At 42.5% G+C, this 27,310-nt stretch overlaps 2 protein-coding genes across 2 annotated transcripts in view; one reads left to right on the top strand and one right to left on the bottom strand.

Annotated features, from left to right (window-relative positions):
• Positions 1 to 10,006, bottom strand: part of SLC25A12 (solute carrier family 25 member 12) — a 187,193-nt gene extending 177,187 nt beyond the window's left edge. Inside the window, exon 1 of the mRNA XM_027557614.1 lies at positions 9,931 to 10,006. Coding sequence (XP_027413415.1) covers positions 9,931 to 9,948 — 18 coding nt within the window. The 5' untranslated portion in view covers positions 9,949 to 10,006. The remainder of the gene's footprint in view (positions 1 to 9,930) is intronic.
• An 82-nt stretch (positions 10,007 to 10,088) lies between these two features.
• The window catches only part of METAP1D (methionyl aminopeptidase type 1D, mitochondrial), a 76,892-nt gene continuing 59,670 nt past the window's right edge, over positions 10,089 to 27,310 (top strand). Inside the window, exon 1 of the mRNA XM_027557650.1 lies at positions 10,089 to 10,271. Within this exon, the coding sequence (XP_027413451.1) occupies positions 10,232 to 10,271 (40 nt within the window). The 5' untranslated portion in view covers positions 10,089 to 10,231. The remainder of the gene's footprint in view (positions 10,272 to 27,310) is intronic.

Raw genomic sequence — 27,310 nt, 5'->3', positions numbered from 1 at the left:
TTATTAAATTTCAAAACATTGAGCATAAGAGTTCTAGATTCTTTCAGAGGGGAAAACACAGGAAACTTGGGAGAGAAGTCAGAATTTAAATAGCACCAGCCTATCAGTTATACTTCAGGCTGAAAGACAATGGAACGATGAATTCAAAGTTCTGACGGAAAGTTATTTTCCATCTAGAATCCTATACCCAAGTGTGAAAGCAAAAGAAAGGTGGTTTTAGAAATCTATGAAACCAGAAAACTTACTTAATAAACTTTATAATGAAGTTACCAGTTGATCTATTTCAGCGCCATGAAGGCGAAATCAAAGAGCATGCAAGATGTGGAGGACAAGAAACAGTAAAACAAATCTGATCCCAATAAAATGAAATCTGAGGATGGCAACTCAATCGCATGCCTACAAAAGTAATTGGTCCAAATTAGAAAAGGAAATTATGAACTCCAGAAAAAAGAAGTGTAAAGAAAGTGAGAGTCTAAATATAATAAAGTATAATTGGCTTGGGTCTGAGCAGTAACTAGAAACAAAAACAGTTCAAATTGGTTGAGTTGGGTCAGATTGGGAGACAGCAGGATGGGAGACTATTGCTTTTTGTTGTAAACTTTATTATAATTGCATGTTTTTAAAAACCATGTGATACAACATTTTGTTTAATATTACTATATTGTTCAAATAGAACTGTAAACTAAAGAAATTTTAAAAATAAGTTTATCTGAAGAAGATAAGTAGCACCTTTAAATAGACTGTGCTCAGGATTTTGACAAAGCAGAAATTGCCAAAAGACAGTGAAGATGTTTCTTTTTAAAAAAAAGAACCTAATAACAACACAACTATACTTCTTTTTTTGGAAACTGATGCTAAAAGGAAGCATAGTTTACCACGTACTTTATTTGGCTATTTCAAAAGCAAACCGTCCCCACTTCTGACACACCGGCCCTGTGAATCAACACACTAAATGTAAAAGCAAAGCTTTGAAATTTTTCATGTCATAATTTGGGAGGCTTTTCATTACCCTGTGGAGAGATTTAATGCCATAAAAGTGTATCACATGAGTATCTGAAGAGCTGTTGTATGTAAAATGCTACAAGAAATACCTTATAAATTTCTTATTTAAAAAAAAATTTTTTTAAGACCTCCATTGTTAAAATGTTCCCAGGCTGGAGAAGGGACTAATCTTCTTCAACTGAAAGGGCCCCACTAGCTTCACCTTAAAACTAGAAGACGCAGAGTTGGATTAGGTGATCTGTGAAGCCCTTTCCAGTTCTTCAACTGTATTCTTCCTCTTCCCGCTTCATAAAAGACCAGTTGGAAAAATGAGCTTTGGTTGGAGTCTCTGTTCACCTGGACAGTTCTTTATAGATTTTTCATGAATCACATTGGCAGGTGAATCTGCACGGAAGTCTTGGGCTGTGCAGTGTGCCTGCCTGGCTCCCTGAATCCCCCTTTGTGAAGGCTGTGGGGCCACCACAGTGAGGCCTGTTTGCTGTCTGCAACCAGAGCAGCTGCCGCCTTTCTTCCTTTATCCTTTCTCCGGCAAAGGAAAACGCGGTGATGTTTGTGTGTGCTTCAGATGAGGAGAATGCTCTCCAGACAGGTTATTCTCTGGCTTAAAGTGGATGGGGGAGCGCAGCTCAATGGGAAGAGAGGTCAAGGCAGCATCTGCCCCCTTGTTTGTTTCAACAGCTTCCGTCTTGAATATAGAATTTGTTGAGTGAGAGGCAAGCAGAAGTTGAGAAATGCAGTTCAAGCGGTGGTACGTTTCTGCTTAGTTTGTCAGACAGTGTGGGGGACAGAGGTGGGGGGTGGGAGACAAGAAAGGGACACACAGCTAGTCGTTTCTATTATTAAATTCCTTGTTATTTCATAATCTCCACTTCGAAGATTCTTACTGCAGTGTATTCAGGGTGATTGTTGACTAACCAAGGAGTACTGTTTCATGCTTCTAGACAGGGAATACCAAAACTGTAAATATTTTCAACCCCTGATCTTAGTGGTCCAACTGCTTTCTGTAAGAACTGGTCTCACAAAATCCTACAGGACCATATTTTACCGAAACACACTACAGCAAACAGAACCATAAAACCCGCAGAAGAATAAGATAAAAAAATATGAGAAGGTAACCAGGAATGTACCATTATTTCAGGAAGGAAAACACAGTAAAGGGAGTAATCCTATAGAAGGGGGTGAATACTGGGAGGAGAGAAACAAAGGCAGAGTGAAGGCCAAAAGAAAAAAAAAAATGTACAGTAGACAGCGACAAAGGTAATAAATACTGTGTATTCCTGTCCTCTTGAATATGGTTTGCCTAGTCTGCTGCTTTTTATTGTATATAGATGTGTGACTAGTCACAGTAAAAATAGATTTCTTCCCTTAGAAAGTTCAGCAAATAGTACATGCACAGAAGGAAATCTGGACAAATAGGTGTTGTGCTAAGTTGCTTTTAGTCGTGTCCAATTTTTTGTGACCTGATGGGCTTTAGCCCACCAGGCTTTTCTGTCCATGGGATTCTCTAGGCAAGAATATTGGAGTGGGTTGCCATGCCCTTCCAGGGGATCTTCCCAACCCAGGGATTGAACCCGCATCTCTTATGTCTCCTGCACTGGCAGACAAGTTCTTTACCAATAATGCCACCTGGGAAGCCCTCTGGATGAATATACATCAACTCAGTAACAATGATTACCCAGAGAGAGCTTTTCTGGGGGACTTCTACTTTCTGTATTTTCCATTTCTGTGTTTTTAAAATGTTTTTAAAGAGCACATGTTACATACATGTGTAAACAAACAAAAAAACAGACTTTAAAAAATTCTAAATGAGATCGAGAGCATTTTCCTTTCTCTTCTTTTATAAATGTGGATTCGAGATGCCAAAGGAAGCAGTACTTCGCTTTTACGTCATCTCTGCAGGAAGGATTTTAAACAGGTGCAAGTTTCCTGAGAATTTATTAGCGTTCAGCATTTTTCTCAGTTCTTGGCAGCCAGGGATAGCGAAAATCTGATTCCTCACACCTGGTGTTGCTCTTGTAAGGCTTATAGTCTCAAGGTTACTTGCTCTTTCTTTATGGACAATTTTGTGAGCATGTTAGTCTCAGCTTTCCAATTAATTTCCTAAGAACCAAAATAACATCATAATCTCCTTGGAGCCGAGTATGCACTTAAGTATTTATTGATTGGCTGATTGATCACTAAATTCTCTTGGAAACTTTTTGCCTTTCTGCCTTAATTTGCATGGATTCTTCATTCTCCAGAAGCCTGTAAGCAGGTGCTACTTTTCAGAGCTTACTAATTGAGAATAGATAATAGTTGATAATGGTACATGTTTCTACTTAGATAAACCAACTTTCCTTAGAGCCAGTGCCAAGAAATGAGGTCAGGGAAGCCCGGTCACTTAAGATAAAACTCAGCAGCCACTATGAAATACATTTTGGAGGCTCCTCAAAAAACTAAAAATAGGACTACCATGCTGCTGCTGCTGCTAAGTCGCTTCAGTTGTGTCCGACTCTGTGCGACCTCATAGATGGCAGCCCACCAGGCTCCCCTGTCCCTGGGATTCTCCAGGCAAGAACACTGGAGTGGGTTGCCATTTCCTTCTCCAATGCATGAAAGTGAAAAGTGAAAGTGAAGTCGCTCAGTTGTGTCCGACTCCTAGCGACCCCATGGACTGCAGCCTACCAGGCTTCTCCGTCCATGGGATTTTCCAGGCAAGAGTACTGGAGTGGGTTGCCATCGCCTTCTCCAAGGACTACCATATGACCCAGCAATTCCACTTCCTGGGTATATATCCAAAGAAAACTCTAACTTGGAAAGGTACATGTGCCTCAGTGTTAATACCAGCATTATTTACAATGGCCAAGAAATAACTAAGTGTCCATGAACAGGTGAATGAATAAAAAAGATGCAGTATGTGTACATTGGGGCTTCCATGGTAGCTCAGCTGGTAAAGAAGCCACCTGCAAAGCAGGAGACCCCAGTTTGATTCCTGGGTCAGGAAGATCCCCTGAAGAAGGGACAGGCTACTCACTCACTCCAATATTCTTGGGCTTCTCTGGTGGCTCAGATGGTATAGAATCTGCAATGTGGGAGACCTGGGTTCGATCCCTGAGTTGGGAAGATGCCTTGGAGGAGGGCATCGCAGCCCACCCCAGTATTCTTGCCTCGAGAATCCCCATGGACAGAGGAGCCTGGTGGGCTACAGTCCATGGGGTCGCCAAGAGTAAGACACAACTGAGCGACTAAGCACATATGTACAGTGGAATACTACTCAGTCATAAAATATAATGAAATTTTCAATATCTGAAAATAAGGAAATGTTGCAACAACATGGGTTGACCTGGAGGGTTATTGAAATAAGTCAGAGAAAGAAAGACACATACGTTATCACTTATATATGGATTCTATAAGATAAACTAGTGAGTATAACACAAACAAACTCACAGATAACAGAGAACAAACTAGTAGTTATTGGTGGGGAGCAGCAAGGGGAGGAGGGCACGAAAGGGGTGGGGGATGAAGGACACAGTAGTATGCATAAAGTAAGTAAGCTCCAGGGGTATACTGTACAATGCAGGGAATACAGCCAGCATTTTATAATAGCTATAAAGGGAACACGTGTGCTTGCATGCATGCTAAGTCGCTTCATTCGTGTCCGACTCTCTGTGACGCTATAGACTGTAGCCCCCCCAGGGTCCTCTGTCCATGGGATTCTCCAGGCAAGAATACTGGAGTGGGTTGCCATGCCCTCCTCCAGGGGATCTTCCTGACCCAGGGATCGAAACCAAGTTTCCCGCATCTGCTGTATTGGCAGGTGTATCCTTTAGCACGAGCACCACCTGGGAAGCCCGTAAATGGAATATAATCTATAAAATGTTTGAATCATTTTGCAATTAATGTAATATTGTAAATCAACTATAACTCATTTGAAGAAAAAAAGATAACACTCAAAGGCATCAGTGAGTGAGGTCTGGGACCAACCCTCATCCTCGTCCTTACAGTCTTCCCACCCCTTCCCTCTCTTGGCCCCTGCCACCATTCCAGGTAGGCTGCTGCCCCAACAATGGATAGGCTGTTACGCTGAAGCACTATTTCTGCTTACAAATCTCCCATAATATCTTTCAAGCCAAGAGGCCAGAGCAGCTTGAAATGAATGCAGGCCAGACTGTGCCTGAGAGCAACTCCCTGGGGACAAAGTTTGGTCTTACCCTACAGCTAAGTTAGCCCTCTCTGGTCCCATTCTTCTCTGCTTAATCACACTGACAGGCTGCTCAGGAGGGTGCAACATGCTCTTCTCTGAGCCCACTTGGATGATGCCTATAAATGGCTATAGATTCACAAAATCTTCAGAATTTCTATGTAGGAGGGTCACAGGCAATCTTGGTGGAAGGGGGTGGAACATAAAGTTTCATTGGCCCAGGAATTATATGATCCAGAAAATGTCATTATACAAATTAAAAATGGGAGGGCAGGAGGGCCACATACGATTAGAGCCCCTCCCTGCCCCCTGATTTCCTCTAGGCATTGCCAGAGACGAGGGAAGCAGGGCACAGCAGCAAGGAGAAACCCCCTTGATTTCCTATAACTGTCTTGCATATGACATCACCTGTCCTCAAAAAAACATGGAGCATTTATACATTTTCTCTAAGGGTCCCCCTAGATTGGGTGCTAAGTTGCTTCGGTTGTGTCCAATTCTTTGTGAGCCTGTGGACCACAGCCCATCAGGCTCCCCTGTCCATGGGATTCTCCAAGCAAGAATACTGGAGTGGGTTGCCATGTCCTCCTCCAGGGGATCTTCCCAACCCAGGGCTCAAACCCACATCTCTTAGGTCTCCTACACTGATAGGCGGGTTCTTTACCACTAGCACCACCTGGGAAGCCCCAGAGATTAGCCAGTAACATGTCTACCATTGTCTCAAGTGGTCCAGGAAACAATATTCTGCCAAACAAGTTGGCTAAGAGAGTGCCCTAGCAACTTTCTGCCTGAACATATATAATCGTGTGAAGCTGGACCTTAACTTTAGGGGGTCCAGTCAGCTACGCAGACAGGTCCCTGTTAAATATGCAACTTGTGCTTATGCAGGACTCCCAGTTCTTGAAAAGGATGTTCATTTGACTTTTTAATAAGTGTAAATAAATAAAAGCATTTCCTCACACTAAAACTGAACACATTGGAGGGCAGGATGGGAAATATTCTTCCCAAGCCATAGAGTAAAATGCTAAGATACGATCCTGATATAAAACCAAAACGCTAATTTTCTGGTTCAGATGGCAAACTGAGAAGTAAGTTCAGGGAGAATGAAGGCACCTGGGGTTGACAGCCCCACTGAAGCTATGCAGGTCCCAGGACACCAGTTTCCCCCAGCAGGCCACTGTAGTGCCCGGTAGGAAACACCACAGTCTCAGTTAGTCTTATGTTTGTATGTAACAAGTTTCTTCTACAGATACATACCTTAGTGTAAGGGCTAAGGGCTTCTACACCTTAGTCTTTATGTTGCATTATAGGTAATCTTCATAAGTATTTAAAAACCTAGTGAGACAAGTTACAGGATGCTGCTGCTGCTGCTGCTAAGTCGCTTCAGTCGTGTCCGACTCTGTGCGACCCCATGGACTGAAGCCTACCAGGCTCCTCCATCCATGGGATTTTCCAGGCAAGAGTACTGGAGTGGGGTGCCATTGCCTTCTCAGGTTACAGGATGATGTCTTTACAAAGCAAAAGTTATTTTCAAAGGGATTTACTTCAGGTAGCAAAATCTCTAGAGCTTTTAAATTGCGAATTGGAATCACAAATTCAGGATCTTCATTATGGAAACCAAAATAATTTCAATTTTACTACAAACTATATACAGTATTTGAAAAAGTTATGTAGTATGTCTATAATAAAATATCATTAAGTAGAAGAAGGAGGAAGGAAAAAATGACTTTTAGAAAATGAGAATATCAGAATTTATTTCTGATTTATCTCTTTAATAAAAGAAGATTAAAAGATATAAAAGGATGTTAATAATGGGGAGGGTGGTGGGAGGGGGGTTCAGGATTGGGAACACGTGTACACCCATGGTGGATTCATGTTGATGTATGGCAAAGCCAATACAATATTGTAAAGTAATTAGCCTCCAATTAAAATAAGTAAATTAAAAAAAAAAAGATGCTAATAAGACAACCTTTTAAAAACCGAGGAATGGGGCTTCCCTGGTGGTCCAGGGGTTAAAAATCCATCTGCCTTGCAGTGCAAAGGATGTGGGTTCAATCCCTAGTAGGGAAAGGAACTAAGATCCCACATGCCATGGAGCAACTAAGCCTCTGAGACACAGCTAGCGAGTCCATGTGACACAACGAAAAGTCCTGCATGATGGGATGAGGGTCTGGCCTGCGGCAACTAAGACTGGATGCAGCCAAATAAATAAAGTAATTAAAAATAACAAGGTAAAACCCTATAAAACAATACTTTCACAATAAAAATATTTAACATCGCAGAATGAACTTCTCGATATAGAAACTGAAGATATTAAAAAGTTACCCTTTATTTCTTGAACTCTGGTTTTGAAAAATTATTCAACTTTTTTTTTCAAAAAATACAAAATCTGAAAAATGGTGGAAGTTCAAATCAATGCAGTGCCACAACATAACCTTCATTTCATAGGAAAGATGGGCAGAAACAGAGAAGAGAAGTGAGTCAATAGTAGTTACTCACCTAAATGAAAGCCATCTAATGCCCTTATACCCAGGATCACAGATGTTAGAATTACTAGGGATCTTTTAAAGGGCTTCCCTGATGGCTCAGAGAGTAAAGAATCCACCTATCATGCAGGAGACTTGGGTTCAAATCCCTGAGCTGGCAAGATTCCTCTGGAGAAGTTACTGGCTACCCACTCCAGTATTCTCTCCTAGAGAATTCCATGGACAGAGGAGTGGTCGCAGAGTCAAACATGACTGTACGACTAACACTTTTACGTAGATGCCAGGAGTCTAGCCCTTTATATGGTCGATCAGTATGCATATATCTTATATAAATCGATGATTTTGGAGGACACACTCTGGCAGTTCTCGATCTTTCCAATGTCAGAAGCATGTTATGAAAGAAGCTAAATCAAGAATCAGTGGGCAAGTTATTACCTGTGCAAGTTCATATCTGCTTCATTTCTAGCTCATCCTGGATGTCCACATGCTACGCTGAATTTACTGGTGACTTCCTCACTGGATTACAGTATAGTGGTGCCACCTGATTCTCACAGTTTTCTTTTCCTTCTAGTTGAAGGGGGATAAATCGTGCATTTGTTTTTCAAGGATTGGTGGTAGTTTAGTCACTCAGTCATGTCCAACTCTGTATGACCCCAAGGACTGTAGATTGCCAGGCTCTTCTAACCATGGGATTCTCCAGGCAAGAATACTGGAGTGGGTTGCCATGGCCTTCCCCAGGGGATCTTCCTGACCCGGGGATCTAACCTGGGTCTCCTGCACTGCAGGCAGATTCTTTACTGACTGAACCACCAGGGAAGCCCAAGGATTGGCTGAGCTGAATCACATAAACATGTGCTCCATTTCAGCTGTTTTGAAATTGGGCTTAATGCCCTCTGACATTTCTCTTGGGACTTCTAGGTTTCTTTTTTCTGCACACTTCTTGAGACGCGGCGCTCTGCTAACTTTCAGGTTCCTTTCCTGCACTCATGTCGTTGGCTTCAGTTACAGCGAGCACAGATTACGACATTAAAAAACTCTCTCCTTGGAACTGATCTGCATTTGAAAAAGGTGGGGCTTGAAGTCACCTGAAAGTATTCTTCATTCTCATCCTTGTGCATCTTATCTACCTCAGTGGAAAACATTTTTTTCCCTTTATCTTTCAAGGTGACCCGAAAGCATACAAAACTGGGTCTCCAAGAAGTATAGGTGTGTCCTCTTACGAACTACCCAAATTCACTCTCCTTAAAAGTAAAATTATCAGGACCATGGAGGCATTAAAAGGATTGAGCTCTAACTAAGTATTCTAAGATTTGATGTTTCTGATGAGTGGAAAAGCAATTTTGTAACAGAAAGTATGTGATTCTATTTAAAATATTTACATATATTTGCCTGTAAAAGACATAGGATGACTGCACACACGGGCTGACTGGAGAGTGGGATTGTGGTGTGTAGACAAGGTGAGGAAGGGGATTTACGCTTTTTAAAAAAATCACTTCTGAACTGTCTGGGTTTTTCACTGTGTAGTTAAGTTACATTCTTAAATGTTAATTAGGTGACATCACACACATTCACCAAGAATCCTTATCAGTCTTCACTGCATTTGGAAACTGTTATATTGTTGGTTTGACTGTGTTAATGCAGAGTTCAATTTCTTCACCAGACATTCCTTCATTCCTTGCATATCAGGTTCTTCGATGGGTACCAAGATGAATACTACCTGCTCTGTGACAGGATGGAAATGTGCCCCAGAATGCAGATAAGAGGAATAGTGAATTTGGTAAAAATGGGCACCGTCATCACTAGGGATCCATCAGCTCCCTCACTTGGTTCATAATTGGCCTTCGGAAGCCTTCATCTTTTGGCAGCACAATTAGCAGACATCATCCTCTCATTCTTAAAAGTCACATTTAGGATTAAGACTCCAGTTAACACCACTGAACTGGAGGTGTCCTCGGGAAAGAGAAGTCCCTGAATATACCCACTGTGGAACCCAGAATAGATTTTGCAGCTGTACACAGATCCTGTCTTGTCTGTTGTCTCTGCTGAGTAATGTAGATTCTGGGACAGCCAAGGGGGCAGGCAGCTGGTGACTTTGAACCAAATTTTACCTTTCAGCTGAATCCAGGGGAAAATAGGCAACAAAGTGGCAGACGATGATGCAAAGTGCTATGTTGAACGCTAGATTGTGCTTTATTTTTTTCCTCCCAACTTCACGTTTCCATGCACCAAAATGTTGATGCTACAAATATTGGATACCACGCTTACCTGACAGGCTTCTTCCATCCCACCTGGGCGCGGGGGCTCAGAGAGAGTGCGCGAACCGCTGCTGCAGCCCGCCTCTCGTGGCTGGAGCGGGCTCGGCCGGCCGCGGGATCCCCTACTGGCCCGGGTGCCCGAGCCGCTCCGCCGCCAGAGCTCCCGCAGTCAGCCCCCGGCGCGCACGCGCGCTCCCCTCCGGCGGCCTCGGCGCCTCTGGTTTTTGGCAGCGCGGCGAGTGGAAGGCTCCGACGGGCGGGGCGGGGCGGGGCGAGGTGCGAGAGTTTGTGGCCACGTGACCGACGCCAACATGGCGGCGCCCAGCGGCTTGCACCTGTTCGTCCGAAGAGGTAAGTTCCTAGAGGTGCGCGAGGGTTCTCATCGTCGCTCACTTGCTACGCAGTCGGGTTCAAAGGGATACACGTCCGCGATCAGACATCTCGGCGTACCAGATTGTGCTTTCAGTCCTGCGGACATATGCAGGCACACGTTACCACTTGTCACAGAAACAGATCCGCGTGTGTTCGTCACTTGCTTAGATCACGTCACGGCGTGGCATCTATTTGCAGTCCCTCATTGAGATTTATGGGACATTATCTGAAGTTTTCTTCGCCCACGTCAGCTGTGTGATTGGTGCAGCAAACTTATTTATTCCGGCTGCAGAGCGATGAACCTACAGTAACGGAAATGCTTCTCGACACTCAGTTGCCGCAGAGAATGCAACTTGTATCTATTGGCATTATCCAACACGTCTTTGGGGCAGCTTGCAAAATGTGATTATTCTCTTCCACTGTCTTAAGAAGAGGAGAAACTATGTCTGTTTAGCTTTAAATAGGTGTCATTCTATTATTCTTGGGTGGTGGTTTAGTCGCTCAGTCATGTCCGACTCTGGGCGACCCCATTGACTTTAGCGCGCCAGGCTCCTCTGTTTGAGGGATTCTCCAGGCAAGAATACTGGACTGCGTTGCCATGTCCTTCTCCAGGGGACCTTTCCGATCCAGGGATCGAACCTGGGTCTCCTGCACTGCGGGCGGATACTTTACTGAGTGAGCCACAAGGGAAGCCCTTGTGTAAGTGGTGAAATTTTAGTAAATGTGCAAATAGTTTTGCAGATGAATCTGTGTTGGATTTGAACTGGTTTCTGAATCTTTGTTGGAAAGAATTGGAAAGTTTTTTCAAAACTGGGGGAGGAAGGGAATTAAAATATTTTTAAGAACACTTTAGGTGTCAGGTATGTAGGAACAACAGTCTTGTGAGGCAAATACTACTTTCACGGCAAATAGCTACCATTTTTAAGTGCCTTTTATGTATTAATACGTAATACCGTGTTAAGCATCTTACATGTGCTAACTACTTTTTTTGAGCGGGGGCGGGGTGCCACACGTGGGATATTAGTTTCTGGACCGGGGGCGGAGAGGAGGGGAACTCCAGTCCCTGGCACTGGGAGTCTTAACTACAGAACCACCAAGGAAGTCGTGCTAATTGCCTTTTAAAACTCAATGAGTTCGGCATTATTATGTTTGCTGATGAGAAAAGCGAGACAAAGAGGTTAAGTAATAAGACCATGATTGCACAGATTGTAAGAGGCAAAATGGGCATTTGAATATAACTCTGATTTTTTTTAAGGGTTCATTCCTCTGTCCTGCATGGCATGGTCTCTTCACAGAAATCAGTGTGCAAAGTAGAAAATCAGAGACAGGACAAATATGATGAGTGTGTGTGAAAAGTAAAGAGAAAGATGTTTTTAGAGAAGAAGGAGGTTGGTAGGAGGATAGACCTGTTTTTTTGTGTGTTAGTGGAGTGAGGAACCTCGGGGAGATTTGAGGTGAGAGATGTGTAAAGGGTCGGTGATGTAGGAAGTAATTTGGACGGGTTGGATGGGAGAGTGGAAACCTATGTGAAAGAACAGCCTTGTGAAAAGTGCACCAATTTACACCTCTTAAGATCTGGGCTCCAATCCAAACTATTTATTCATCAAGTTACTTTTTGTTTCCTCTTTTGACAAGAACTAATGGTGTTTAGACCTTTTTTAGGAACTGCAGGTAATGGTGAAGAGGATCTGGGCAGATAGTCAAGGTAGAGGAAGAGCCAGAACACACACATGCACACACATGTATTAAATGCATACACATATATGTATGCATGTGTATAGAATCTTTGTGGATTATAGAAACAAGATATTCATCATTTTTCTCGCTTATGATTTTGACAAATGATGGTTCAGACAATCTTGGAAAAAGCTCTTATAGAAAAAGCTGTAGTAATGCTTCCCATTACACTCCACGAGGGTTATCTTCTGACTCGAAGTGGAGGATCTTCTGATTAGAAGAGGGAGGGAAAATACGTCATCAGGAAGAAGTCTGGTGATGGGGAAAGCCCCCTTTATGGACTATTCATAACTAGTTTTATGTTGCAGACAGGTTGTCTTGTACTACCTACTCTCCACCCTTCAGGGTTGAAAATGAAGGGTAAATTTATTGAGTCCTCTCTCCTCTTTCTTTCTCCTTTTCACCTTTCAGTTCAGTTCAGTCGCTCAGTCATGTCCGACTCTTTGAGACCCCATGAATCGCAGCACACCAGGCCTCCCTGTCCATCACCAACTCCCGGAGTTCACCCAAACTCATGTCTATTGAGTCAGTGATGCCATCCAGCCATCTCATCCTCTGTTGTCCCCTTCTCCTCCTGCCTCCAATCCCTCCCAGCATCAGAGTCTTTTCCAATGAGTCAATTCTTCACATGAGGTGGCCAAAATATTGGAGTTTTAGCTTTATCATCATTTCTTCCAAAGAAATCCCAGGACTGATCTCCTTTAGAATGGACTGATTGGACCTCCTTGCAGTCCAAGGGATTCGCAAGAGTCTTCTCCAACACCACAGTTCAAAAGCATCAATTCTTTGGCACTCAGCTTTCTTTACAGTCCAACTCTCACATCCATACATGACCACTGGAAAAACCATAGCCTTGACTAGACAGATCTTTGTTGGCAAAGTAATGTCTCTGCTTTTGAATATGCTATCTAGGTTGGTCATAACTTTCCTTCTAAGGAGTAAGCGTCTTTTAATTTCATGGCTGCAGTCACCATCTGCAGTGATTTTGGAGCCCAAAAAAATAAAGTCTGACACTGTTTCCAGTGTTTCCCCATCTATTTCCCATGAAGTGATGGGACCATGCCATGGTCTAAGATGCCATGATCTTAGTTTTCTGAATGTTGAGCTTTAAGCCAACTTTTTCACTCTCCACTTTCACTTTCATCAAGAGGCTTTTGAGTTCCTCTTCACTTTCTGCCATAAGGGTGGTGTCATCTGCATATCTGAGGTTATTGATATTTCTCCCAGCAATCTTAATTCCAGCTTGTGCTTCTTCCAGCCCAGCGTTTCTCATGATGTACTCTGCATATAAGTTAAATAATCAGGGTGACAATATACTGCCTTGACGTACTCCTTTTCCTATTTGGAACCAGTCTGTTGTTTTATGTCCAGTTCTAACTATTGCTCCCTGACCTGCTTATAGGTTTCTCAAGAGGCAGGTCAGGTGGTCTGGTATTCTCATCTCTTTCAGAATTTTCCACAGTTTATTGTGATCCACACTGTCAAAGGCTTTGGCATAGTCAATAAAGCAGAAATAGATGTTTTTCTGGAACTCTCTTGCTTTTTCCATGATCCAGTGGATGTTGGCAATTTGATCTCTGGTTCCTCTGCCTTTTCTAAAACCAGCTTCAACATCAGGAAGTTCACAGTTCATGTATTGCTGAAGCCTGGCTTGGAGAATTTTGAGCATTACCTTACTAGCGTGTGAGATGAGTGCAATTGTGCGGTAGTTTGAGCATTCTTTGGCCTTGCCTTTCTTTGGGATTGGAATGAAAACTGACCTTTTCCAGTCCTGTGGCCACTGCTGAGTTTTCCAAATTTGCTGGCATATTGAGTGCAGCACTTTCACAGCATCATCTTTTAGGAGTTGAAATAGCTCCACTGGAATGCCATCACCTCCACTCGCTTTGTTCGTAGTGATGCTTTCTAAGGCCCACTTGACTTCACATTCCAGGATGTCTGGCTCTAGGTCAGTGATCACACCATCGTGATTATCTTGGTCGTGAAGCTCTTTTTTGTACAATTCTTCTGTGTATTCTTGCCACCTCTTCTTAATATCTTCTGCTTCTGTTAGGTCCATACCATTTCTGTTCTTTATCGAGCCCATCTTTGCATGAAATGTTCCCTTGGTATCTCTAATTTTCTTGACGAGATCCCTAGTCTTTCCCATTCTGTTGTTTTCCTCTATTTCTTTGCATTGATCGCTGAGGAAGGCTTTCTTATTTCTCCTTGCTATTCTTTGGAACTCTGCATTCAGATGCTTATATCTTTCCTTTTCTCCTTTGCTTTCCACTTCTCTTCTTTTCACAGCTATTTGTAAGGCCTCCCCAGACCTTAACCCCTTTAGATTGATGTAAATTAATCCACTCTAAGTCTTTGGGCCAGTATTTATCATCAGCAGCTGTGTGCACATTTCCCTCCTGGAAAATGGGAAGAAGAGACTTTTTAACTGCTTAAGAAGGGCATAAGGGCCTTGAGCCCTGAGGCACGGCCATACTTGTTCTCTTCTGTCGTGAGCTAAGGGATGGATTAAAACTATGAGTAGTGACGTTGGCAAGGGGAAAGGACATATTAGTCTCTTGGAACATAGAGAGAAGGTAACAAGCCCTTTAGGGATGGAACTGTTCCTAGTATTAACACTGGCAGTAAATCCCAGATCATGGTGCAGAATCCCTAACGGGGTCCCAGGAACTTTGTTTAATCTCACTCCCACCTCCCACTTTATTAGAATCTTTGTTCCAGCTCCCAAAGCTTCCATGTGAGATTCTTAGGTTGCACAGTGAGTATGGGAAGGAAAAGTGTGGGGCAGGCAAAGACGGAGGCATGTTTTCTCTTTTACACTCATGTGCCTTTTATGAGCCAGTCTCTCCTGGCTTGCCCCTTTTCTCTGATTTTCCTGGACTTTCACTAGGCTTTTCTTCTACTTCTAGGTTTATAAATATTAGTGTTCCCTAAGATTCTGTTCTAAGCCCTCATCCCTGTTTCCTTTCCTGATTGTCAGCAATCATGTTTACCCACCTCAAATGACTGCCAAATCTATACAATTAAAAAAAAAATCAGCAGAATACCCCCTAGAACCGAACACTGGGCCTTAACTCCCTCTCTCTGTTAAGCATCTTTTCCTGATGTCTCACAGTCCCTTAAGTTCAACAAGTTCAACATGGAAGTGAGTGTTTTCCCCCATGTCTTCTGCTTCTCCATTATATACTCTATCTCCATCACTGGCATCACCCTCCAGGCACTACCTCAGTATAAGCATGTAAGTTCTTTTGGTCCTTCCCACCGCCTTCAGCGTCTATGTTCAGTGAGTCAGTAAATCCCATTTCTTGGATGCCTCCAGCTTTTTGCATGGTCTGGGTACGAGTCTTTACCGTCCCTTGTAATTAGTGTCCACTTTAGTCTGTCTTCTTCCCTACAACTGTCTTTCTAGAATTCAGGTCTGATTATGATGCTTCCCTACTTAAAAAAACAAAAACAAACAAACAAGCCCCGAGAACTCTTCATTGCTGGTCTAAAGTCTGAATCTCTTAGGATCAAAGGATAACTCCATCTCAGCCTGGCCTCAGTTTACCTCTTCAGCCTCATCTCCTGCCACTTTCCTAAACTCATATCTGCTAAGGTTTGCCATTGAGTACCTCCTTAATTGCTTTGTCTGCTGTGTCCTTTATTCACCCAGCAAATCATTCATCCTTCAAGGCCACACTTAAATGCCATCTCTCCTTTGAAGCTGTCTTTGCTTCTACCCAGGCTGAACTAACCCAATCTGCTTCAGTAGCACTGAGGTCATGCCTTTATCACAACGCTTATTACCCTGAATCAGAGTATGTACACTTATATGAAAAGTATTTTACACCTCCATCTCTCCTGCTAGAATGGGAGCTTCTTAGAGACAAGAATCTTATCTTCTTCATCTCTGTCTTCCCCAAATGTGGCGTACAATATATGTGCATAGTAAGTACTCACTTTCATAACTGAATGAAAGACCTTTCAGAATGCAACCTCCTGTAGAAATATTTGTGCACAAAATTTATATTGTAGGCCTAAAGAATAATTTATCTCAAAATGTCAGTTTTTGTCATATGACTGGCATAGATAGTGACTTCATTCCCTGCCCACCCCTTTTATGTTCCATCTCCCTCCAAGATTATTTTTAGGCAATTTTACTTCTGGACACCTTTTTCGGCAACTGTGAGAATTTTGTTCCATGGAATTTGAGTTGTGAGTCAGACTTATTAGAGATAATTAGGAAAAAGAGGTTGGGAAAAGGGAAGGGAAGAGATCTGAAAGAGAAGCGCTTGAGGTGTAAGCAGTATAGAAGGCTTATGGAAGTGTAAGCATGAAGAAAGCTTATGGAAGTAAACCTGTGGAGCGAACTGAAACCAGCGAGAGGAGAGGGGACAGACTGTGAGTAAGTCCAGCAGAAAGCCTAAGAAAGGCACAGTTGGTGGGTATGTGAAGTAGTTTGGCCTTGCCAGAGGGCTGTGTGGCCACGTGTATCAAGGTGTAAGGTATACATCAGATCAGATCAGATCAGTCGCTCAGTCGTGTCCGACTCTTTGCGACCCCATGAATCGCAGCATGCCAGGCCTCCCTGTCCATCACCAACTCCCAGAGTTCACCCAGGCTCAGTCCATCGAGTCAGTGATGCCATCCAGCCATCTCATCCTCTGTCATCCCCTTCTCCTCCTGCCCCCAATCCCTCCCAGCATCAGAGTCTTTTCCAATGAGTCAGCTCTTCGCATGAGGTGGCCAAAGTACTGGAGTTTCAGCTTTAGCATCATTCCCTCCAAAGAAATCCCAGGGCTGATCTCCTTCAGAATGGACTGGTTGGATCTCCTTGCAGTCCAAGGGACTCTCAAGAGTCTTCTCCAACACCACAATTCCAAAGCATCAATTCTTCGGCGCTCAGCCTTCTTCACAGTTCAACTCTCATACTTTTTAGCTAACAATTCTGCTTTTAGGAATTTATCTTGAGAGAACGATAGGATGAGTGTACCAAGATGGATGAATAAGAAGGTAACTTTATAATAATAGTGATTGGGAAATATTCACCAGAATCTGAATCTGAAATGGCTTGGTAAGAGAATGACCAAATAAATTATGGTTCCCCCATGCAATGGGGTGCTATGCAGTCATTAAAAAAGATGATGTAGATGTACTGTGGACTGAAGTATTCATGGGTATATATGGAGGAGAAAAACCTGGGTATAGAACAGTAAATCCTACTTACATCAAGTTTTGCTTCCTTTTATGTATACATGCCCAAAGAGATATCTAGGATGATGTTCACCCAAGTGTTCATAGCAGTTATTTCCAAATGGTGAGATTGGACTGATTTTTACTTTATGCTTGATGTGTTTGAATTTTATACATTGAAAAGATAACATTTTTATTTTCCAAAGCTTTTGTTTAAACTGTATAAAAGAAAAAAGCAAACAAACAAATACAGAAGATAGCAAATGTTTGAATGGGACCAGATCCAAGGGGAAAATGTCTTTTACTGTGCATAATCTCTGCAACAAAGCAAAATGTCTATGTAAATTATAATATAGAAAAGGAACACCTTTACAATTTCCAGGATGAAAAAATGGTAACTGGAAATTACTTACATATACTGTAGTTTAAGATACATTTAAAGCTATTAATATTTTATCATTCTTTTTTAAGCATATATGCAAAATAGTTACAAGTGCTTTTGTTTATTTAAGAAATCTAAGGCCATAGATTTCTTTCATTAAGAATTTTCTTATGATAGTGCTTTTTCAAAAATTTAGCCTCCAGATAGCAGAGGGCTATTGTACCTCAGAAATTAGGTACTTTAAACTTTTGTCAACGACCTGAGATCCTTGGGAAACAGTGGAAACAGTGGCTGACTTTATTTTTCTGGGCTCCAGAATCACTGCAGATGGTGATTGCAGCAATGAAATTAAAAGACGCTTACTCCTTGGAAGGAAAGTTACAACCAACCTGGAAAGCGTATTTAAAAGCAGAGACATTACTTTGCCAAAAAAGGTCCGTCTAGTCAAGGCTATGGTTTTTCCAGCGGTCATGTATGGATGCGAGAGTTGGACTGTAAAGAAAGCTGAGTGCCGAAGAGTTGATGCTTTTGAACTGTGGTGTTGGAGAAGACTCTTGAGAGTCCCTTGGACTGCAAGGAGATCCAACCAGTCCATCCTAAAGGAGATCAGTCCTGGGTGTTCATTGAAAGGACTGATGTTGAAGCTGAAACTCCAATACTTTGGCCACCTGATGTGAAGAGCTGACTCATTTGAAAAGACCCTGATGCTGGGAAAGATTGAGGGCAGGAGAAGAAGGGGACGACAGAGGATGAGATGGCTAGATGGCATCATCGACTCGATGGACATAGGTTTGGGTAAACTCTGGGAGTTGGTGATGGACAGGGAGGCCTGGCATGCTGCAGTCCATGGGGTCGCAAAGAGTCTGACATGACTGAGCGACTGAACTGAACTGGATGCAGCCCATGGGTGATTTGGAACATACTATCAATAAGGAGCTTCCTGTGACTTAAACTCTATGTGGATAACCAGAGAACGGAGATGGATTTTTGCTATACGATATTTTTTAACAAATGGCTTTCAACTCTGTTATGGCTTGTTACTACATAAATTAAAGCATGCTTAAGTAACAATCAAATCATGGCCCCAAAGTCCCTAAAGTCAGACTTGTCCCTCAAGTCATATATGCTCCTATGTCTTCCCTCTGCCTGAGATTGCTTTCTTTCACAAAGTTCCTGTCTCCTGTTGAAATTATGAATCATAATGCACAGTACAGAACATGTAGACTCTCGATGATACTTACAGTGAAGTCGTTAACCAGAAAAAGATGTTGGCCTGTTTTGTGGACAATAATGGTATTCATAACATATGTTATTTGGAAAATACAAGTTATAGAGTATTTTAATGCAGTCTCATTTTGTGAAATCAAATACTGATATTCCCATGTGTGTCAAAGTGTATAACACAGAGAGAGAGAGAGGTGGGGTGAGGGAAATGGAATTCATCTAAATAAATATTCACAGTCTTATGAAATGCTCACTTTCCCCAAGCATTGGGAGTCTTTGAAAATGCAGAGTGGAAACTATATGCCTCCAGGAATTTGGCAAAGATGGGAGAAGAGTAATATATATGCAGAGTTTCATTTGAACATCATCTTTTTTGCAGTTAAAACAGTTTTTTCTTGTAAAGATTGGTTTTCTTTTTTAGCTTTTGAATGTGCAGAATTTTAAACATACAGAAAAGTAGAGAAAGCCATACATACCCATCACCTAGTTACAACAGTCATCAGCTTATGGAGGCTTGTTTCATCTTTTTCCCCAACCACTTCGCTTCCCCAAGCTGGGTTATTTTGAAGCACATTTCAGATATAAAATTCCATCTGTAGATTCTCCATTATGTAACTCTAAAAGCCAGGCGCCTTTAAAAGTTTCTTCGTCTATTGTACTTAACAGTTCTAGAATTTGCATTTGGTTCTTTGCATATACATTTCTCTGTTGAGGTTTCCTAGCTGTTTACTCATGTCTATCTTTTTTTTTTTTTTTTAATTTTTTCAAACCCCAAACTAATCAATACTTTAAAAAAAATCAGGTCTAGTTAACTTTAGAAATTATATTCTTAAATGCTTACAAGCAGAATGAAGTTTTTAAAAAAAATACGAATTCTATAATAGATTATTTATATCACCTCAAGAGAAATCAAAGTTCAGTTTCTTTGGCTCTAAAAACAATGCAGAGATACAAATTTAGTTTCCAAACATCATGTTTCCTAGTGTGTATTCTAACAAATCTCTCCATCTGTCTAAATGCTTATTTCAAAGTTATTTCTGTGTGCTGAATGGTATATAAAATGTACAAAGTTGTGTTCATATATTTAGTCCCAGGGAGCTAAGTAACTTTAGAGGACCACTACTCCATGTGGTAACAACATTCCTTGATGCTGCTGCTATTACTGCTAAGTCGCTTCAGTCGTGTCTGACTCTGTGCGACCCCATAGACGGCAGCCCACCAGGCTCCCCTGTCCCTGGGATTCTCCAGGCAAGAAAACTGGAGTGCGTTGCCATTTCCTTCTCCAGTGCAACTCATGTCTATCTTTTCCTTTAAGTACTTGTACATACATATTTATAATGGCTGTTTTAAAGTCCTTATCTGTCAATCTGTCATCTGGACAAAATCAGGATCTGTTCTGTTTTATTGACTGCTTTTTCTCCTTGGCCATGGTCACATTTTTCTATTCTTCATATGTTATCTAATATATAATTATATATATGACATAATGAATAATAACCTTGTGGAGATTATGTTGCTCTTCCAGGCTTGGTTTTCTTCTTTGGTTGAGTGGATCTGTTTTGTTTTCCTCTAAGTTTTAGAGTGTGGCCCTTACTCTAGGACTTTGCAGAGTTCCACAGAGTTTTTCTGTAAAGGGCCAGGTGGTAAATATCTTAGACTTTTGTGGACCCTGTGGTTTCTTATTGCAACAACTCAAGTCTGCTGCTGCTACTGCTAAGTCGCTTCAGTTGTGTCCGACTCTGTGCGACCCCATAGACGGCAGCCCACCAGGCTCCCCCGTCCCTGGGATTCTCCAGGCAAGAACACTGGAGTGGGTTGCCATTTCCTTCTCCAATGCATGAAAGTGAAAAGTAAAACTGAAGTTGCTCAGTCATGTCCGACCCTCAGCGACCCCATGGACTGCAGCCCACCAGGCCCCTCCGCCCATGGGATTTTCCAGGCAAGAGTCCCATCAAGTCTGCTAATATAGTACAAAGGCAGCCTAGACAGTGGGTAAACAAATGAGCATGGCTTATGTTCCATTAACATTTATTTACAAAAAAAGACAGTGAGTTGGGTTGGTTCACAGGTCTTAATTCGCACACCTGTGCTCTGCTTCTGCGTGGTTCTTACTCCCGAGGTCTCAGCTGATCTTTCTGGTTCCAGTTGTATGCCTGTGGGCCTTAGTGAGGTCTTTCTACTCTGGTTGGGCTAAGACTTCAACTTCTTCCAGCCCTGCCACTCTGGAACCTCTATTCGCTCTCAGCCTTGCAGCAGCCTTAATGTCCGGTCGACCCTGTGTCTCTCTGTTTTCCAGAACCCTCAGTACCCTGCCTCGCAAATCCCAGCTGCTTCACAACCAACCCTCTGCTCTCTAATGAAACAGCAAAGTGCTGTGCTTGGCTTGGGCTCCATCTCCCAATGAAAAATTTGGGATGGTTTCCCCAGGCAGGACACTGCAACCCAGCTGGACTCCCTGTGTGTGTTTGTTTACCCTCAAGGTTCTCTATCTTACATTGTTCAGCAGCTGGTGCCAAAAAAATAGCTCCTTCACATTTTGTCTAGTTGTTTAAGGCAGGAATGAATTCTAGTACCAGTTATGCCACATGGCTTGAAGAGGATGTCAATTTGTTTTATTCAGTAAGTTTATTTTCCCCTTTTTTTTTTCAGGAAATTTATTTGTTGAAGCAACTGGTTCATGTGTCTGCCCTAATGGGGCTTTCCACAGTCTGTATTTTGCTGATTGTATGGATATATCCAGTGGGGTCATTTAAAATGTTCCTCTAAGGACTTCCCTGGTGGTCCAGTGGTTAAGACTCCATACTCGCCATGCAGAGGGCATTGGTTTGACTCCTGGTCAGGGAACTAAGATCCCGCATGCCTTGCTGTGCAGCTGAAACCAGACTATTTCACTCAGAGTAAAAGCCACAGTCCTTATAATGTCCTGTAAGGCCCTACTCCTGCTACTTAACACTTTCTAACACACTATATGACTTACTTATTTGTCATGTTATTTTTTGCCTACCTCCTCAACTAGAACAGAAGTTCAGGAAAGAGTTTTTGTTTTGTTCTTGGTGTAGCCCAAGTACCTAGAACAATGCCTGGCACATAATAAGCTTTCAGTAAAGATTTATTGAACGAATCAGAGAAAAGTGGCTGGTTAATAATGATACAATAAAATTATTAATAATGAATCTTTGAGTCAAATAACATGTTAAAATACATAAAGCAAGAGCTGTTAAAAATAAAAGGAAAAATGGATAAAAACCACAATCATAATAGGAAACTTTAACATGCCTCTAATTTGACAATTTAAGTAGACATAATAAGGTTGGATTTCAGAATGTTATTATTAGTAAATTTGATTTAATATTAAATTTGATACTTTGATTAGGGTTCTTTTTACAAATATACATGAAATAGGGCAAAGGATAGTAAGTTATGCCACTAAAAACCTTAGCAAGTGCTAGGAAGAAAAATTGTACATTCTGCATTCTCTGATCATGAAGCAGTAACGCACAGATTAACGAAGAAAGAAGAGATTTGCCTCAGGTGTTGTGGAGACAGAGAAGGAACCCAGATAGCGGGGGATATGTCATTTGCAGTGTACTGGCCTCGGAATACACAGTTCTTGTCTTCCATGAGTTCACAGTCCTTGGTGGAATCAGACATGTAAATGAATTTTGCAATAGAGTAAGAAGGATACACAGACAGAGGTGAGCAAATGGTGCAATGCGATCATCCAGTAGTGACTAAGGGACCTTCGCCTTCACAGAGGAGGTAAAGACGAGGCTGAGTCCTGCTGTGCCAGGAGGCCCTGGTCAGAGGAAGGAGTCAAGAAACAGGGAGGCCCCTGGTCCCAAGGCAGAGGTGGAGCGAGAGCCTCTTTAGCTTTCTGCGAGCTCTGCTGCTCTAATACAGCGGGCAGGCAGGGTGAGAACTAGGGAGCAGCCAGTTGGAGGTGCTCCTTTTGACAGTAGCGTGTACAGGATTGGGGAGCCATCTGAACAGGACAGCCGAGGCATGTGTGTGAAAAGAGAGAGAGAAATCAGACTCCTGCTCCCTTAGTGTTGGAGGGATGATGGATGAACATGTAGATAGGTTTTCATGTGGAAGAGGGGACAGAAAATTGAAGAAGCTCCTTGTCCCTCAGTTACTTCAGTTTCTTTCTGTACATTTTTGCCAAGGTTAGAGATGAAATGAGGTAGGGGATTGGGAAATAGGAGGGAAAAAATGACAGATAATAGAAGAATTGCCCAGCAATGTTGAGATCCAAGTGAAATTAGAGACCGTGCATCTGCAGTGGCCCCATTCATTGTCACTGTGTGATTTTCTCCAAATGGGCATCATCCTGTGTGTATAAAAGAGTGAAAGTAGATAGTTGGATTGATGGAATTTTCCAGATGGATGCACTGGAAGGACTAGGGAGTAAGAGAAAAGGGGAATGGGGGATTAGCAAGAGGGGGATTGAATTAGTGAATCCTAAGATCTAGTCTAAGCTGGATATTTCCCAAGGGCAAGGACCTTGTCTATTTTTTTTTGTTTTGGGGCTCATTATTATACAGTAAATAATCTGTAGAAAGTAAAAAGGAAAGAGGCTGATAATATGGGGCGGGTGGGGGGGGGGGAGGAGTGGTCCTAAGATGAGAATTTCCTGCAAGAGCAAGGAACAGATATACAAGGATGAGAAGTGAGGGAACGAGAAAGTTCGGTGGCAGTGGTCTTCTGAACTTGGGTCAGATGGTTTTTAATTTAATTAGAGAAGGAAGCCTAATACATATGACAACCAAAACAGTATGATAGTTTTATTTTTTCAGTCTTTAAAAAAATTCTCTTAATGGAAAAAATTTCAGCTTCCTGGAATATTGTAAAGGGCACCTGGAAAAGATTGCTCAAAAAGATAAAAAATTTGGGGAAGATAGAATTATGAAGTTGTCTATGAAATGGCAGAAGATAGTGGAACAAAACAGTGAATTTGTTGTTCAATGAAGTTCTTGGGGAAAAAAAAAAAACACACAAAAAACATACAAACCAGTATGATAGTGCTCTGGGAATAAGAGAGAAGAAAGATAATTAAGGGCTGGAGTGATCCCTTCACAGAACTGGGCCTTAAAGGATGAGTAAGATGGTTGGCAGAAAGGTGGAGTGGTGGGGGAGGGTCATTCCTAAGGGGGTAAGGCAGAGCAGTGATGGAGAAAGTGTGTGAATACAGGAAAGTCAAGACCTATTCAGAGGGTTCTGGAATGGAGGGTTTGGCTGGTGCTGAGAATTTGCAGAAGAGAGTTATAGGAGAGTCAGATTAATATTGGAAGTTAGGGCCAGATGATGGAGACCCTGAAGGCCAGCTTAGGGTTTATCTTACAGGTAGCAGAGACTGATGAAAGTTTTTGACAAATAAGTGAAATGGTGTCTCTGTTTTAACCTGACACTGTTTAATTCTGTTTAACACTCTTTAATTTAAACTGACCTGTTTAATTCAGGTGGTTCCCTGAATGCACTGATGAGTGAAAACTATCACATCAGTTGGGAGATATTGGCAGAAACAAAGCGATGGGGCCTAAATTAGGGCGTTGACTGCAGGATGGAAAGGAAGAGACGGATGCAAGAGAAATGGTACAGAGAAGGAGGAATCAGGACCTGGGTGTTGGAAAGGGGACCTGAAAAAGGAGAGGAGCTGTCAAAGCATTAAAGAAGGAGTTGGCGCAAACAGAGAACCTAGTGAGGCAAAGAGGCTCAGGAGGAAATTTCAGGATGACTCAGTAAGGGTCAGTAAAATTGACCACTTGGAAGTCATAGTGACTTAGACCAAAATTTTAGCAGTGGAAGAAGAGATGAAAAGTGATGGAAGTGGCTGCAGAGAAGGGTGGGGATTCTTGGGTTCTTTTTTAAAATAACATCTTTGTCGAGGTATAATTCACAGATTTTGAAATTAAAAGATGCTTGCTCCTTGGAAGAAAAGCTACGACCAACCTAGACAGCATATTAAAAAGCAGAGACATTACTTTGCCAACAAAGGTCCGTCTAGTCAAAGCTATGATTCTTCTAGTAGTCATGTATAGATGTGAGAGTTGGGCTATAAGGAAAGCTGAGCACTGAAGAATTGATGCTTTTGAACTGTGGTGTTGGAGAAGACTCTTGAGAGTCCCTTGGACTGCAAGGAGATCTAACCAGTCTATCCTAAAGGAAATCAGTCCTGAATATTCATTGGAAGGACTGATGCTGAAGCTGAAACTCTAATACTTTGGCCACCAGATGTGAAGAGCTGACTCGTTGGAAAAGACCCTGATGCTGGGAAAGATTGAAGGCAGGAGGAGAAGGGGACGACAGAGGATGAGATGGTTGGATGACATCACCAACTCGATGGACATGAGTTTGAGTAAACTCTGAGAGTTGGTGATGGACAGGGAGGCCTCGCATGCTGCAGTCCATGGCATGGCAGTCAGACACGACTGAGCGGCTGAACTGAATTGAATTCACAGATTATACAATTCACACCTACTTAAAGTGTACAATTCAGTGGTATTTAGTGTACTCAAAGAGTTGTGCAGCCACTACCACCATCAATTTTACATTTTCATCACCCCTGAAACAAACCTTTTGCATGCATGCTAAGTCGCTTCAGTTCAGTTCATTTCAGTTCAGCTGCTCAGTCGTGTCCGACTCTTTGCGACCCCATGAATCACAGCACGCCAGGCCTCCCTGTCCATCACCAACTCCCAGACTTCACTCAGAGTCACGTCCATTGAGTGAGTGATGCCATCCAGCCATCTCATCCTCTGTCGCCCCCTTTTCCTCCTGCCCCCGATCCCTCCCAGCATCACAGTCTTTTCCAATGAGTCAACTCTTCGCATGAGGTGACCAAAGTACTGGAGTTTCAGCTTTAGCATCGTTCCTTCCAAAGAAATCCCAGGGCTGATATCCTTCAGAATGGACTGCTTGGATCTCCTTGCAGTCCAAGGGACTCTCAAGAGTCTTCTCCAACACCACAGTTCAAAAGCATCAATTCTTCGGTGCTCAGCCTTCTTCACAGTCCAACTCTCACATCCATACATGACCACAGGAAAACCCATAGCCTTGACTAGATGGACCTTTGTTGGCTTTTGAATTATGCTATCTAGATTGGTCATAACTTTCCTTCCAAGGAGTAAGCGTCTTTTAATTTCATGGCTGCAGTCACCATCTGCAGTGATTTTGGAGCCCAAAAAAATAAAGTCTGACACTGTTTCCACTGTTTCCCCATCTATTTCCCATGAAGTGACGGGACCGGATGCCATGATCTTAGTTTTCTGAATGTTGAGCTTTAAGCCAACTTTTTCACTCTTCTCTTTCACTTCCATCAAGAGGCTTTTTAGTTCCTCTTCACTTTCTGCCATAAGGGTGGTGTCATCTGCATATCTGAGGTTATTGATATTTCTCCCAGCAATCTTGATTCCAGCTTGGGCTTCTTCCAGCCCAGCGTTTCTCATGGTGTACTCTGCATAGAAGTTAAATAAGCAGGGTGACAATTTACAGCCTTGACGTACTCCTTTTCCTATTTGGAACCAGTCTGTTGTTCTATGTCCAGTTCTAACTGTTGCTTCCTGACCTGCATACAAATTTCTCAAGAGGCAGGTCAGGTGGTCTGGTATTCCCATCTCTTTCAGAATTTCCCACAGTTTATTGTGATCCACACAGTCAAAGGCTTTGACATCAGAGGGCAGACATACTGAAACCATACTCACAGAAAACTAGTCAATCTAATCACACTAGGACCATAGCCTTGTCTAACTCAATGAAACTAAGTCACTTCAGTTGTGTCCAACTCTTTGGGACCCTGCAGACTGTAGCCCACCAGGCTCCTCTATCCATGGGATTCTCCAGGCAAGAATACCAGAGTGGGTTGCCTTGCCCTCCTCCAGGGGATCTTCCTAACCTAAGGGATCGAGGATGTCTCTTACATCTCCTGCATTGGTAGGCGAGTTCTTTTCCACTAGCACCACCTAGCCATGAAACAAACTTCTTACCCATTAACAGTTACTCCCCTGGCCCCCTATCCTCACCAGCCCTAGGTAACGACTCATCTGCTTTCTGGCTCTGTAGATGTTCTATTCTGGACATTTCAAATAAGTGGAGCCACACAATGTGTGGTCTTCTATGACTGGCCTCTTAGGACAATGTTTTCAAGGTTTATCCCTGTTAAAGTATGTATCAGTACTTCATCCCTTTTTTTATTGCCAAATAATATCCCATTGAGTAGAGTATCACATTTCCTTTACTTGTTGGACATCTGAGTTACATCCAGTTTTTGACTCTTGCAAATAATGCTGCTGTGGACATTGGTGTGCAAGTTTTGTGTGGACATACATTTTGTTTTTGACATAGAGGCCCTGGCTATGTTTAGAAGCAGAGGGAAGGGTGGCAAATGGTAAGGGATAAGGACCGCTGGAAATCCTGGAGAGCAGGGGGCTTCCTAGAGAGAGAGAGGACCTGAAAGAGGTGGAAAGCAATGGAAAGCAGAGAAGGGGGACATGTCCCCTTGGAA

This window comes from Bos indicus x Bos taurus, chromosome 2 (assembly GCF_003369695.1).
Source record: "Bos indicus x Bos taurus breed Angus x Brahman F1 hybrid chromosome 2, Bos_hybrid_MaternalHap_v2.0, whole genome shotgun sequence".
Lineage (NCBI taxonomy): Eukaryota > Metazoa > Chordata > Mammalia > Artiodactyla > Bovidae > Bos > Bos indicus x Bos taurus.
The sequence above is the reverse complement of the archived record's forward strand: the minus strand, read 5'-3'. Positions and strand labels throughout refer to the sequence as shown.